Below are 14,849 nucleotides of genomic sequence, written 5' to 3'. Positions count from 1 at the left end.
AAAGAAAATGCCCCCTTATTTTTCAAGTCCCCTTGCTCTTTTATCATTTTGATTTGGCTTAGAGTTCAGTTCCTTGAAATCGGCGTCTATCCAGCCTTCACATAGGCTACATTACAGTAGTTCAGAAAATAAAAAATAAAAATAATATATTTGGCTGTTCGGTTTCTTCAAAGTCTATATGCACGCAGGTATGCGGACTATGTGTGTGCAGGCCATTTTAGCCTATAGTTCGCATGTTACAGTACCTTTGGGGCCAAGCTCAAGGCTTACCCTCCAGCTCTTTCAATAAGTCCGCAGCCGTCTGATAATGTCCCCCCAGTCTCCTCCACTGTTCAAACGGCGCTGAAAGGTTGCCAGTCTGGGTGTTGGGTAGCGGGTCCTCCTGATCCAGCAGGTGCTGCGCTCCGCTGATGGCACCTTTGGTATGCAGGGCTACAGCTGCCTCCCTCGCCGAGTTATACATCTGGGATCCGCCTTCATCAAAAACTCTCAACTTTGCCGGGTAGATGAGATGAGATTTCACTCCTTTCTATCGCAGTTCTTTTCTTATTGGGGCATATTGGCTTCTCTCTCTCTGTAATTTAGATGAGTAGTCCTGATCGAAATAAATCCGACTGCCTTCGTGGGTTATTGTTTTCCTCGACCGTGCAGCACGGAGGACTTTTTGGCGTGTGTCCCATGTCAGAAATTTAACCACGATTGAGCGCGGAGCTATTCCACTCTGTATGGATTTTCTCTGATATGATCGATGTGCCGCTACAATGTCAAGTTGTTCCTCCGCTGGTATCTCCAGCGTCTCCGAGATGTGCCCTTTTTTAGGAAACTGACCATATCATCTCCCTCCGCCTTCTCCTTCACCTGGTAAATCCTTATGTTATTCTGTCTTGATTTGTTCTCCAAATATTCCAGTTTTTCAGCCACATGTCTTTCTTGCTGCAGCAAGTGGGTCAAGACTTTAATATTACTTAGGCTATCTCTCTCTCTCCTCCAAATCATTTATTCTTTTTTTCCGCAGCCGAAACATCCTCTTTAATGCCATTTAACGCCGCTTGTATCTCTCTTACTTCAGATCTTAGTTTTGAGATGTCTCCTTTTGTTTCATCAGAGCGTTGCTGAAATTCCGATCTGAAATCCTTGATTTGCGCAGCAATGTCTTCTTTAGTGTTTCGGAGTGTTTCTGGCCGCCCTGTCCATGCTTGTCTTTGTTTGCTCGTTGCGTCTGTTATTTTTCTTTTTAATTTCCACCTTCCGAGTCACTGATCCCGAGCGCAAGTTCATGCCACCGTAGTCCAAAACGTATCCGACTAGTTTAGCCTCTGTATATTTCAAACATTTTGTTTAAGATAGCATATTTAGAGGGATATCTTGGAGAGCAGTTCACAGCAACATCTCCCGCGTGGGCTCAACCGGAAGTCCTTCCGATACCTTTTTATAAAGGTACTGTATTTTAGCTTCAGAAAAAAATGTGTTTTGGGTTTTTTTTGTTTGTTTTTTTGTCAACTGCAGTTTTGGGTTTTGAGCAGTTTCTACATCAAGGCTTTACCTTGTCTTGATTTCAGCACATCATCACAGTGGCCTATTTTGCAGTGTCCTCATTATGGTCCTTCTCAGACCTGCCTAACTGTCTCCTCCAGGTTTAACCAAAGGAGCTGGTGTGTTGCCTGATGTTCTGAATGCAGCTGTGGGAGAGACGGTGATGTTCACCACAACACTGACTCCACCAAAAAAACCATTTCTGACAGTGGGCTGGACAGTTGATGAAAAAAATCTAATCAGTTTCACTGGTAAAAACTCAACTGCACCAGAGTATGAAGGCAGGATCACCCTCTTCATGTCTACTGGATCTCTGGAGCTCAGAAATGTGGCTCTAAATGACAGTGGGGTATACAGAGTTAGCATTTTTCCATCTGGAGAGCCACAGAAGACAGGTGAAACCAGACTGAACGTAGATGGTGAGACAACATTTCACATGTATCTATTTCAGTGCTGAATGGAGATTATGCAGAGCAACTGAACAAGAAATAGACATTGTTTCAGTTTAAGTAATTGTGTTGAGGTGTTCAGGGGTTTCAAAAAACTCAGACCAAATTTCATATTATCATTATATCACTATTATAAGAATTATTATCTCATAATATAATAATTACATAAAACTAATAAAAGACACTTATTGAAAGCTTGTGAAAAAGTGTGTTCCTGAGGTAAACGTTTTGTCAAATTACTTTTTCCAAGGTCAAAAATCATCTTTCATGCTTCACTGACTTCAGTATGTAAATTTAAAGCCTCCAAGTCTTACAATAACTCCATCATAACTGAGATAATAATTCACTTGGCCTCTGATGACGATGAGCAATATGAGTTTTTCTTTAGACACACCTGTATAGTCTGTATTAATTTAGCTCATGTTAAGACTGTATCAGAGAGACAGTAATTTGCCTTTTTTTGGTCATACTTTCTGATGGTGTTAAATTGGACTACAGTACATTGACAATGTATTCTTAAAAAACCACCACCAAAAATTGGACATTACATTGCTCATTTATATATAAAAAAAACACCACCAAAAAGTAGAGCCTGAAGTTACCTTCTAATGTGGAATACATTTTCTATAAGCCCCAAATAGCCTTTTTGATTCTCACTGACAAGTTAGAAAATCCTCAACATCTCATGATAAACAGATTCATTCTCAGCCACAGCAGTGTTTGTCACCACTGTACCTCTGTCATGTGGTGGCAAATATAAAATCATTTTGTTTTTCACCCACAGTACCAGTTTCCAATGTAATAGCAACAGCCAGCAGCACAGACTTGGTAGAGTTCAACAGCTCCGTCTGTCTGTCCTGCTCCTCCTCTGGAGCCTCTCTGTCTTTCCTCTGGCTGAACGGCAGCTCTGAGGTTACAGCCAGTGACAGAGTCCAACTCACTGATGGAGGCGCCAATCTCACTATATTAAACGTGACCCACTACGACCAGGGACCATTTAAGTGTCATGTGTCCAATCCTGTCAGTAATGGCACCAGTGATCCAATAAACCTCTCAATCAGCTGTAAGTAACCTACATGCTCAGTTTTTCTGGATAATAACACTTTACAACAAGAACAGAGTGCTGTCATTTAAGAGCTTGAACAAAAAAGACAGTGAAGAATATTCCTGCTAGCTAAATACTTCATGAATGTCAACTGTAGGTGACAAACTGTGCATTAAGTGCTCAAAATGATGAGTGTGTCACAGCTCAGGTTTCTTAGGTTGTTTTTATTCAGTTATGTTGTTTCCTGTTTTACTTTGAAACTCACATCTCTTCTCATTTCAGATCACTTCACTTCCTGCCCGTGTGTTTTCCCTCCCTTTTGATGGCTTCACCTGTGTCTGATTGTCTGTCCCGCCCTGATTAGTCTCACCTGTGCCTTGTTATCCTTCCCCTCACCACAGTATTTAGTGTGTGCCTTGTTTTCTCTCTGTGCCAGTTCGTCTTAGCTCCTTGTGTGTCGACGTTCCAGCTTTTTGATTCCCTGTGCCTCTTTGTTGGTTTTTTGGACTTAGCCTGTTTTTTGACTCTGCCTCTGCCTTGTCCCTTTTTGGATACTTTTGCCTCTACTGATCTCCCTGTGTGTACCTCAACCTATTTTGTCCAGTAAAGACTTTTTACTTACCTGAACTGCCTCTTGAGTCGTGCGTTTGAGTCCATTCTCTCATGGTTCACCAGTTTTAACAGTGTGCTATAAATAACACTGAAATGTTTTGGTTGTGGGTTTCTGTAAAACAAGATTTTATGTTCTTTATCATTTGTGCTGCTGTGAGAACTTTACAAATATCTGTTTTTTAGATGGACCAGAAAATGTTCAAATCACAGGTCCAAGTGAGATACATCCGAATGAGAACTTGACTTTAACCTGCTCTGCTGAGTCCAGACCACCTGCCACTTACACCTGGATACTGAATGGGACAAAGATACACAATTCTGCTGTGTTCACTAAAGACAGCATTCAACCCTCTGACAGTCGCACCTACACCTGTGAAGGGATGAATGACGTAACTGGAAGAAAACTGTCTGCAGACCATGAACTGTCTGTAACAGGTACCAGTGTAGTGTTGATGCAGATTTTGTTGATACTCTTGAATATTGTGATCAACCCACTGTGTTATACCTCTGATAATCTGAAGGGTAGCAGGGTTCCTAAAGATGTTTTTTACAGATCCATTGCATCAACTAAATGTAAATAGTAAATGTAGCAATGGCTTGAAATGCAAAAAAAGGAAGAGATTGTTCCAAAGTTCAGCATTGCAGTTCTACACTTCAACACTGTCGGACTCACAACGGCAAGTATCATAAATGAATGCAGCAGAACCAGAGATATGTCCTTGTTAGGATTGCAAATTGTGAGCATTTTTCTTGATTGATTATTGGTAAAATTAATGATGAATTAATAGACTAAGCGTGATTTTGCCGGTGAGTGTCTGGTTGCTGGGCCTTGGGCCATGGGGCCTGGTCAGGCTCAGCCCAAATGAGTCACATGGAGCAGCCACCCTGTGGGCCCACCACCTGCAGGGATAAGCATCAGGGACGGGTGCATTGTGTGCTGGGCGGCAGGCAGGAGTGGGGCAATGGGCGTGCTAATCCCTGGCGTCATGGACTGGCTCTGGGGAGGTGGGATATCACCTCTCTGGTGGGGAAGGAGTGGGAGCTGGTGCGGGAAGTGGAGCATTACCAACTAGATAAAGTTGGGCTCACCTCCACGCACAGCACTGGTTCTGGAACCAAACTCCTGGTGAGGGGCTGGACTCTCGCTTAATCCAGAGTTGCACAGGGTGAGAGGTGCCGGGCGGGTGTTGGGATACTCACAAGCCCCTGGCAGAGTGCTGCTGTTTTGGGGTTCTTCCCAGAGAAGAAGAGCGTCGTCTTGATGCGACTGCAAAGAGAGGGTCTCTGACTGTCGTTTGTGTGTACGCACCAAACAGCAGTACGGAGTACCCGGCATTCTTGGAGTCTCTTGGCAGCGTCCTGGAAGGGGTGCTGGCTGGGGATTCTACAGTTCTTCTGGGGGACTTCAATGCTCATGTAGGCAATAATGGAGAAACGTGGAGGGGGATCCAGTCTACATGTGCTTTGTTGACTAGGAGAAGGCTTACAACCACGTCCCTGGCAGGTCTTGTGGGGGGTACTGTGGGAGTACAGAGTACAGGGCTCGCATGCTAGAGCCATCCGGTCCGTGTATGACCAAGGTGGGAGCTGTATCTGCATACTTGGGATAAAGTCACACACATTCTTGGTGGGTGTTGGCCTCCGCCAGGGTTGTCCTTTGTCACCAATCCTGTTTGGGATTTTCATGGACAGGACCTCGAGGCGCAGCAGGTGGGAGGAAGGGGTCCAGTTTGGGGACCTAAGAATTACATCTCTGCTTTTTGCAGATGACTTGGTTCTGTTGGCATCATGATACCGTGACCACCTGCATGCACTGGGGCAGTTTGCAGCTGAGTGTGAAGGATGAGAGTCAGCACCTCCAAAACTGAGGCTATGGTTTTCTTCCGGAAATGGTGGATTGCCCTCTCCGGGTTGGGGGAGAGTTACTGCCTCAAGCGAGGGAGTTCAAGTATCTCGGGGTCTTGTTCATGAGTGAGGGTAGAATGGAGTGTGAGATGGATGGGCGATTTGGTGCGGCTTCTGAAGAGATGCAGGCGACGCACCGGTCAGTCATGGTGAAGAGGGAGCTGAGCCGGAAGGCAAAGCTTTCCATTTACTGATCGATCTACATCCCAACCTCACCTATGGTCATGAGCTCTGAGTAGTGACCAAAAGAATGAGATTGTGGTTACAGGCGGCCCAAATTATCATCTCTAGTGCTTGTTAAACCCTTTTGCCTGGATTACATTGGCAAATCACTGAACTTTTATTAGTCAGGGCTATAAATTATACTAGACTATACATAATCAGGTGGTTGCGGTGGTACTGCATATAAATAGAAATATTTTGCATTCACCATGATGAAATCTTCATCATCATATTACTTGTGATTGTGTTTGTTTACAAAAAGCTAATATTGTGAGGCGAATTACTAATATTTGTTTTTGTTCTGTTTCGTTTCAGATGGGCCGCCTGGAGGTCTTTCACCTGGCGCCATTGCTGGAATAGTTATCTCAGTTTTAGTGGTTGTTTCTGCAGCAGCTGTTGGAGGATACTTTATTTATAAAAATAAGTAAGTCTCCCTTTTTTAAACCATGTATTAAAGGCTGACAAACTTTTAACACTAACCTTACTTTGAAACTCATTCACATTAGACTTACTGTAAAAATTACACCAACCTTTGTAGAATTTTTATGAAAGGGATGAAAATGACAAAATAAAAACTAGTAACGTGCATTCAGTGGAGTGCAGATCTGTGTTGGGTGAGCAAGCAGCGGACCAAGCTACTTTAGACAATTCTTGTAATTCCAGCAGATGTGGCGCAGTATGTTTTAGAGACATCCAAGAAATACACTGAAGCTGTGGTGTGATGCATAGATTAGATAGAGTCCTCCTGCTAACATGCACTGTATGTGAAATATAGACAGGCCAATAATACAATTATGAGGATGAATTTACTTTTAATAACTAAAACACAGCCACAAATCTATGATCCATGTTGTTCAAAAGTGGACTTTAATACTATTAACTTGGTCTGTAGACTACAGCACAACAATGCAGGACATAGCAACAATAAACACGAATGAAACAGACAAAGGAAAGACACAATTTAACTGCCAACTTACTTACTTACGGTAGAAGCACAAATAACAACATAGACAGAATGAATACACTGCAATTACGCAAATGTACATATGAATAATAAGATGTAACAATACTTTTCTTTTGGCCTAGACAAAGAAGAACAGATGTATGAGAACACTTCAGTGGTGTATGAGAACATATAAACTCAAAAATCTTCCCCTTTAAAAGTGAGTTTCAAACTAATCTGATTTGGTTAACAGGGATAAATGTAGGATTTATGTTACTGACCTCTCATTACATCATACGGTTGACCAAAGCAGTGACTTTACCCTCTTTTTCACTTCTTGTCCAGCATATGATCAGAAAATGAGCAAAACAGAAACATCATAACCAGCCCGAGGAAAAGAATATGCTAATGTATGTCAATGTTATTCTTTTTATTGTAATGAATGTATTTTTTTTCTATCGGGAAACATTTGTCATTTACTCATCCATTACAGAGAAAGATTTCATTTCTGTCGAATGCAATTCCGATTTACTCTGCTTTTAGGAGGTAGCTTACAGTAGGTTTATCAGAGTTTTATTGCTAAAAACTTCTCCTGGAAATTGAGTTTATGAGATTGAAAAGGCTAAAATAGAATCACAAGCTTGACAGGGCTGCAGAGTTAAGCTGTAATTCTCTGGAGGTTTTACGCTCTGAGCCCTTTTGCATTTAATGTGTTGTTAAAATGAAAATGTTTTACTTATAAATAGCTATGCTGACTCTTTTGCACATAGACAGTCAAGTTAAAACAACTGCCTGTTACTAAACAGTGGTGAATGTGTTTGCATTTATTCCTGGCATTTATGAATTGATGCAATAAAATTACTGTAATTATGTTATGTGTTTTGTGTGCTTTGTGTATTTGCAATGTATAATGTTTGCTTTTATTCTTCTGTTCTCCCACTGTGTCCAAACTAAAAACTGTAAGCCATGGAAACATACTGGGTTGGAATAAGACTTGCAGGTGATATGCAGTTTGGAAAATTGCACCACAAAATACTAATGATTTCTCTCTCATGTGACAGCAACTAAATATGTATCAATAGTTTAAACAGTGGTGCAATATCATGGTGAAACACCAGCGACTTTGGAAATGAGGTTTAAATTTGACACATTTGACTTTTTCTCATGTCATCAAACTATAAATACAAACAATAAAGACATGTTGATGGTTAATGAAGTTGTGCCTGTGAAGTTTAATCTTGTTTGTTGACCTGACTTCATGGACAAGTGAAAGCTAATCATCAGACTTTGACAGTCCTCTTTATGATTGCTGTCCCATGGCAGCTGTAATTACAGGACTCTTGTCAAAGTTCATACTGAAACCACCAAAGTGCTGAGTCCCAAAATGCCAGAATAAATTCACTGCAGAACACCATCATGTCAAAAGCTGCAGTATGCTGCCCTCCTGTGGTGTAACTAGTTGCTGTGGCAGTCTGGTGCATAAAAGATACTGAGCAAAGTGGTAGTGATGTGATTTTAACTCTTCCTGAAGGTAGAACGGAGAATGAACAACAGGTCTTTTTAGCTCGAGTTAGACTGTTGCTCAGTCACCACTTTGGTCCACTGACTGAAGAACTACTGGGTCAACTGCCAAGACATGTGGTAACAAGTATTTTCAAGTCAAACGGCTCAAGTCCAAGTGAAATCACAAGTCATTGGTGTTAAAGTCCAAGTTGAGTTGTAGGTGTTTTTTGATTTTGTCAAGTCGAGGCTAATGTTATTAAATCAGTGACTCAAGTCTGACTCGAGTCCAAGTCATGTGACTGGAGTCCACACCTCTGCTTAGTACTATATAGTTATTACAATGTGATGATAATAATAAGAATAATAATGGTTGTCGTTATTATTATTACTGTTATTGTCTGAATTCTGGTCTCAGTATAGATGTAATTTGAAACCACATCTCAACACAATTATTTGAACTGAAACAATATCTATTTCTTGTTCAGTTGCTCTGCATAATCTCCATTCAGCACTGAAACAGATACATTTGAAATGTTGTCCTACCATCTACGTTCAGTCTTATTTCACCTGTCTTCTGTTGCTCTCCAGATGCTCTCCCCACTGTCATTTAGAGCCACATTTCTGAGCTCCAGAGATCCAGCAGACATGAAGAGGGTGATCCGGCCTTCATACTCTGGTGCAGTTGAGTTTGTACCACTGAAAATGATCCCATTTGATCATTAAATGTCCAGCCCACTGATAGAAATGTTTTTTTCTGGTGGAGTCAGTGTTGTGTTGAACATCGCCGTCTCTCCCACAGCTGCATTCAGACCATCGGGCAACACACCAGCTCCTTTGGTTAAACCTGGAGGAGACAATTAGGCAGATCTGAGAAAGACAATAGTAAGCTAAGAACATTGCAAAATGGGCCACTTGGACATTATACTTTTTCAAAATCAAGAAGACATTTTTTTCAAAAATACGTTACAAAGGTTGTTTATCTATTAAAAAAAGATAAGCAATCAAAAGAAGTTAGGGTGATTATCGATCATAACTGTTTGAAGTAGATGACACTTTTGGCCATCAGATGTCTTTTTAATCTATTAATATCTAATCTAATCGAATTGAATCGAATCGAATCGAATCTAATCTAATCTAATTCATGTCACAGGTCGTACACCATGGCAAGACTGAGCACAGCAACAAGACACAAGGTAGTTACACTGCATCAGCAAGGTCTCTCCCAGGAAAAGATTTCAAAGCAGACTGAGGTATCAAGATGTGCTGTTCAAGCTCTTTTGAAGAAGCACAAAGACACGGTCGATGTTGAGGACAGTAGACGCAGTTGTCTTACTTTCTCACAAAATCTGAAATTGCCCAGCAGTGCCATCGGCTCAGAACTAGCAGAAACCAGTGGGACCGAGGTACACCCATCTACTGTCTGAAAAAATCTGACCAGATGTGGTCTTCATGGAAGGACTGCGGCCAAAAAGCCATACTGTGGAACTGCAGAAAAATGGCAGCAGGTGCTGTGGACTGATGGGTCAAAATTTTAAATATTTGGCTGTAGCAGAAGGCAGTTTGTTTGCCGAAGGGCTGGAGAGCGGTACAATAATGAGTGTCTGTAGGCAACAGTGAAGCATGGTGGAGGTTCCTTGCAAGTTTAGGGCTGCATTTCTGCAAATTAAGTTGGGAATTTGGTCATGATTAATGGTGTGCTCAGTGCTGAGAAATAGAGGCAGATACTTATCCATTATGCAGTACAATCAAGGAGGTGTCTGACTGGCCCCAAATTTACTCTGCAGCAGGACAATGACCCCCAACATACAGCCAGTGCCATTAGGAACTATCTTCAGCCTAAAGAAGAACAAGGAGCCCTGGAAGTGATGGTATGCCCCCCGCAGAGCCCTGATCTCAACATCATTGCATCTGTCTGGAATTATATGACAAGTCAGATGGATTTGAGGCAGCCTACATCTTCAGAAAATATGTGGTTAGTTGTCCAAGATGTTTCGAACAACCTACCTGCAGAGTTTTATTTATTAACCTGTGATATGATGCAGCAAAAATAATGTGCATATAATTTGACAGTTTGCTGTGAATATATCAGTTAATTCTCACTGATAGGTTGTTGAATTAAACCTCAAAGGCTGTAAGCAAAAGCAACAGGAAATCCAACAGGACAGTCAGGGCAAACTAATGCTGTGCAGTCATAAATGTTGCTCTCACAGAACAATAAAAAAATATATAAAATTATACACAGGGCATCTAGAAAAAATGTATGTAATTTTTTCATTGGATGATAAGGAGCAGTATGCATCAATAAAAACATGGATAAATGAAGGTTTAAATAATGTGTCAAATCATAAATAAACAAGCTGCTAGTTTCTTGTGATAGATTCAGCTGTATTAGATTTTTTTTTTTTTTTTTTGGTTTGTGTGCTTGTTTTTTTATTTTAATTTGCATTTGAGACTTTAGTATTGGAGAGGACTTTGGGTCCCTGAAGTTACCAAAAAGAAGAAGAAGAAGAAGAAGAGTAGTAACAACAACAACAAAAAGACGTCAGAATATTTAACCATTAAAGTCCTTGGGATTCATTGTCTGTACCAAAATTTATGGCAAGGGCTGATGAGATATTTCACTAAAAATCAAAAATGTTTGCCTTACAGTGGCGCTACATGGAAAGGGATCACCAGAGTCAGACGTTTTTATTCTCTTAGTGCCATTAATGTCTGGAGAAAAATGTACACTTTCAATTTCAAAGCAACCATTACACTGTTGTTGAGATATTCAAGTCTGGACCAAAATGGTGGATCAACCAACCAACAAACAGAACAATACTGCCACAGAGCTTGTAGTATAACAATAAAACTACTGTCACACACAGTGTGTAACTTTAACAACTGCTGTACAGGCTACTGTGTTAATTCATGAATAAATCCCTGAATGTTTAGTCATGTCAAACTGTGATGATTGATGTTATTTGGACATAATAAAAATAGAACTCCTTTTTAATTAGTTTTAAAAGATTCTGAGGGCTTGATGATCCAAAGTTGCTTGTTGCGTTCGTAGTTAATGATTGAGGATGCAAAACAGGGCTTTGAGTGAGCCTTTCAGGGGTATGATGATGGAAAAAACCTGCACTGCACAGTACTTCCTTGTACTGCCTTGATAAATCTAAATCAACACACATTCCTCTGACATAAGCAAAGGCAAATTGAAGGACTGTGAGCCCTCTTTTCTCCCATCACATCTGATGAGACTGCAGAAGGAATGGAAACAACTGTGATACACTTCATCATCCTGGGAGCCATCGCAGGTGAGCTCTTAACAAATGACAGCAGGTAAAATTAATGTATTTACTTGTTAATCAAAATGTAACGATTGATGCTTAACAAAGCTTTGGAGATAACTACAAATGGGTAGTTCAGATTTTTTCACATTGGATGGTATGAGCTTTTCACTGGTGCTAAATCTGCCCCGTCAACAATCTCCAAGGCTGAAAAATGAAGCCAATGTGAAAATGGCAAAAACTGCAGTTCATCGAAAAGTGACTTGAAGCTGGATCCAAAACAGTGAATCCCCTTATGTTAAAATGGCCAGCTTTACAGCAGAAATAAACGTGTTCACAGCATGGTGCAATAAACGGTTTTGGTCTCTAAAGCCAATTTCCTCCTTCATGACAACTGTAGGGGGATGAAGAAGAAGAGACCATATTTGGACGTTATAAAAATAATAACGTCCAAATATGGTCTCTTCTGGCTCCAACAAAAACAAGATGGTGACGGCCAAAATGCCGAACCCAAGGCTTCAAATCAACAGGTGACATCACAGAAGCTACGTCCATTATTTCGACAGTCTTTTGCTCAGTCTAAAGGTCAGATTAGCAAAAGATATCGCACTAATGATATGACAGTGCAAACATGCCCATAAAGTTTTGCAGGTGAGTGCAATTTGCCCTTTTTTTGGTGTCTGATCGCAATTATCCATGAAGCAAAGAATAATTTTTTTTTTTTATTTTTATTTAACCTTTATTTACCCAGGCAAGCAATTAAGAACAAATTCTTATTTACAAATGCAGCCTGAACCAAAGAGCAAAAGCTCTCTGGAGGGAGAGGGGGAGTGGATGCTAAAAATAAAAAATAAAGTTATATAAAATACACAATAAACAATTAATAAACAATTAATAAATACAATACAATAAAGGTGAAAAACAGTACAAACATGACAAGTAGGCCTACTCAACAGGTGCAAGAGTCAACTATAATTTGTTGCAAATTTTGTTTAAAGACTGTGAGTGATGTGAGGACGGTAAGTTTGAGGGTGTTTTGAATGGTGTTCCAGTCATTAGCTGCAGCAAAGCGGAAAGTGTTGCGTCCAAAGACTGTGCAGGCTTTGGGGATGGAGAGTTTAATGAGTTTACTGGACCTTAAATTGAGGGCAGAGTGGGAGAGGTGCAGGAGGGAGGAGAGGTAGGGAGGTGTCATACCAAGTATGGTTTTGTAAATGAGCTGAAGCCAATGGCGGAGTTGTCTGGTGTGGAGGGATGTCCAGTCTACTAGGTTGTATAAGTCACAGTGGTGAGTACTGAAATGTGCACCTGTTTCAATAAATGTTGCTTTTGCGCCAAGAACACAGAACGCAGAACCACGGCAGACAGGGAATAAGAACATGGTGTCTATCTGCACCCAGGTGAGAGTAGTCACACTGCAGTTGTCCCTTATCATTATACACCGATCAGCCAAAAGATTAAAACCACTGACAGGTGAAGTGAACAACTTTGATTATTTTTGTTCCAGGGTATTATTCTACTGGGAAACCTTTGGTTGTGGCATTCATGTGGATACCACCTGACATGTTCCACCCAGTCAAACACCGTTGCAGACAAAGTACCCCCCCCTCATGGCAACAGTACTCCCCAATGGCAGTGGCCCCCCAGCAGGATAATGCACCATGCCACACTGCAGAAAGTGTTTAGAAATGGCCTGTGGGGGCATGACAAAAAGCTCAAGGTGTCGACCTGGCTTCCAAATTTCCCAGGTCCCAGTCTGCTCAAGGATACTATGATGTGCAGGTACTCCAGATGTACCTCTAATCCAAGGTGCGGCCTCCTTGGATCGGACTTGGCTCTGACCTGTTGAGGCATGGACACAGGATCTCTGGAAGTGTCCTGCTGTGTGTGGCACCAGTGCGTTGGCGGCAGATGCATTTAGTCCAGTGGGTTGTGTGGTGGGTTAATGGCACATGCCACAAATGCTCATTCAGATCGGGATCTGGGGAATTTGGAGGCCAGGTTGACACTTTGAGTTCTTTGTCACATTCCTTTGGCCATTTCTGAGCGATGTTTGCAGTGTGGCATGGTGTATTATCCTGCTGGGGGGCCACTGCCATTGGGAAGTACTGTTGCCATGACCCAAAACCAAAGGTTTTCCATCAGAACAATGCATTGGAATAGAATAATCAAAGTTATTCACCTCACCTGTCAGTGGTTTTAATGTTTTGGCTGATTGGTGTACATTTATGATTTACACCAATATCTGAAATTCGTTATTATGGATCACACTGTGTGCACTGTGCATTAACTTTAACACCTTAGACCTGTTCTTGTTAACGTCATATTTTGACATTGCTGGGACGACCAGGAATATACTGTACACCTGAGTGTAAAAAATTGCCACATTGACTATTTAAAGCTATAGTGCGTAACTTCTACAGGTCCGCGAATGTCCGTTTCACCCAAGCCACTACTAGAGGAGATGAAACAATGCTGATTTAGCCGATTGGCTCCTTTAACATCTCGGGTATTTTCTCGGGTATATTCGGTATTTTTCAATATATATCATTTTTAGTATGCGTGTCGACCGGCGACATTCCCGCGCTGGCACACAGGAAATGCTTCCTCACAACAAGAAGGGAGGGGGAGGAAGAGCGGAGAGTGTCATAGCAAGAGGTAGAGTGCTGGTAGAAAGAGAAAGCAACATGGCGGAGAAGCGGCCGAGACACGGTTCAGAAGTGGATCCTACCACAAAGGCAAGTGTTACTCTGTGTACACAGTGTGTGGCGAGTGTTACTCTGTGTACATGGAAGTGCCGCCAGCTTATTAGTTGTAATAACGCATTATCCGCTGGGAGGCGACAGAAGTTACGCACTATAGCTTTAAACCCCAGGTGTAAATCGCATTGTTGACTACAGACACCTGGCTGCTAATAGTATCTGCAAAACAAAAACTGAAATTTTCAGACCATGAGCTGCAGGTCCATCGAAATATCCGCTGACTATAGCACGCCTGCCTGGCAAGACAAGGCTTCTGCCTGGCTGCGTCACTGCTGCTGTGATAACTGGGAAGTCTGAGACCCTAATTAATGTGCATCAGTTATCACCAACTCTCTGAAGACACTAATAATGTTATTTTAAGTGTGTGTGGCTGTTAGCGCTGATTTTCGCAGATTACCCCATTTAAACACATGCAAATGGATCAGGAGCACCAACATGTGGGTGCTTTGAGAATTACACAACTGATGTTTTTTGTTTTGTTTTGTTTTTTTTGTCGACTGCAGTTTTGTGTTTTGAGCAGTTTCTACATCAAGACTTTACCTTGCCTTGATTTCAGCACATCATCACAGTGGCCTATTTTGCAGTGTCCTCATTATAGTCCCT

General features: G+C 41.5%; 1 protein-coding gene across 1 annotated transcript in view; it reads left to right on the top strand.

Annotated features, from left to right (window-relative positions):
- Window positions 1-14,849, top strand: part of LOC117259837 (cell adhesion molecule CEACAM5-like) — a 28,221-nt gene that overhangs the window by 9,831 nt on the left and 3,541 nt on the right. The window contains exons 2-7 of the mRNA XM_078171214.1: window positions 1,635-1,952; window positions 2,767-3,045; window positions 3,823-4,074; window positions 6,082-6,190; window positions 6,853-6,871; window positions 8,801-8,888. Of these exons, the coding sequence (XP_078027340.1) occupies window positions 1,635-1,952; window positions 2,767-3,045; window positions 3,823-4,074; window positions 6,082-6,190; window positions 6,853-6,871; window positions 8,801-8,888 (1,065 nt within the window). The remainder of the gene's footprint in view (window positions 1-1,634; window positions 1,953-2,766; window positions 3,046-3,822; window positions 4,075-6,081; window positions 6,191-6,852; window positions 6,872-8,800; window positions 8,889-14,849) is intronic.

The sequence above is a fragment of the Epinephelus lanceolatus genome, chromosome 10, assembly GCF_041903045.1.
Source record: "Epinephelus lanceolatus isolate andai-2023 chromosome 10, ASM4190304v1, whole genome shotgun sequence".
Taxonomy (NCBI): Eukaryota; Metazoa; Chordata; class Actinopteri; order Perciformes; family Serranidae; genus Epinephelus; species Epinephelus lanceolatus.
This window is presented reverse-complemented; position numbering and strand designations above follow the sequence as displayed.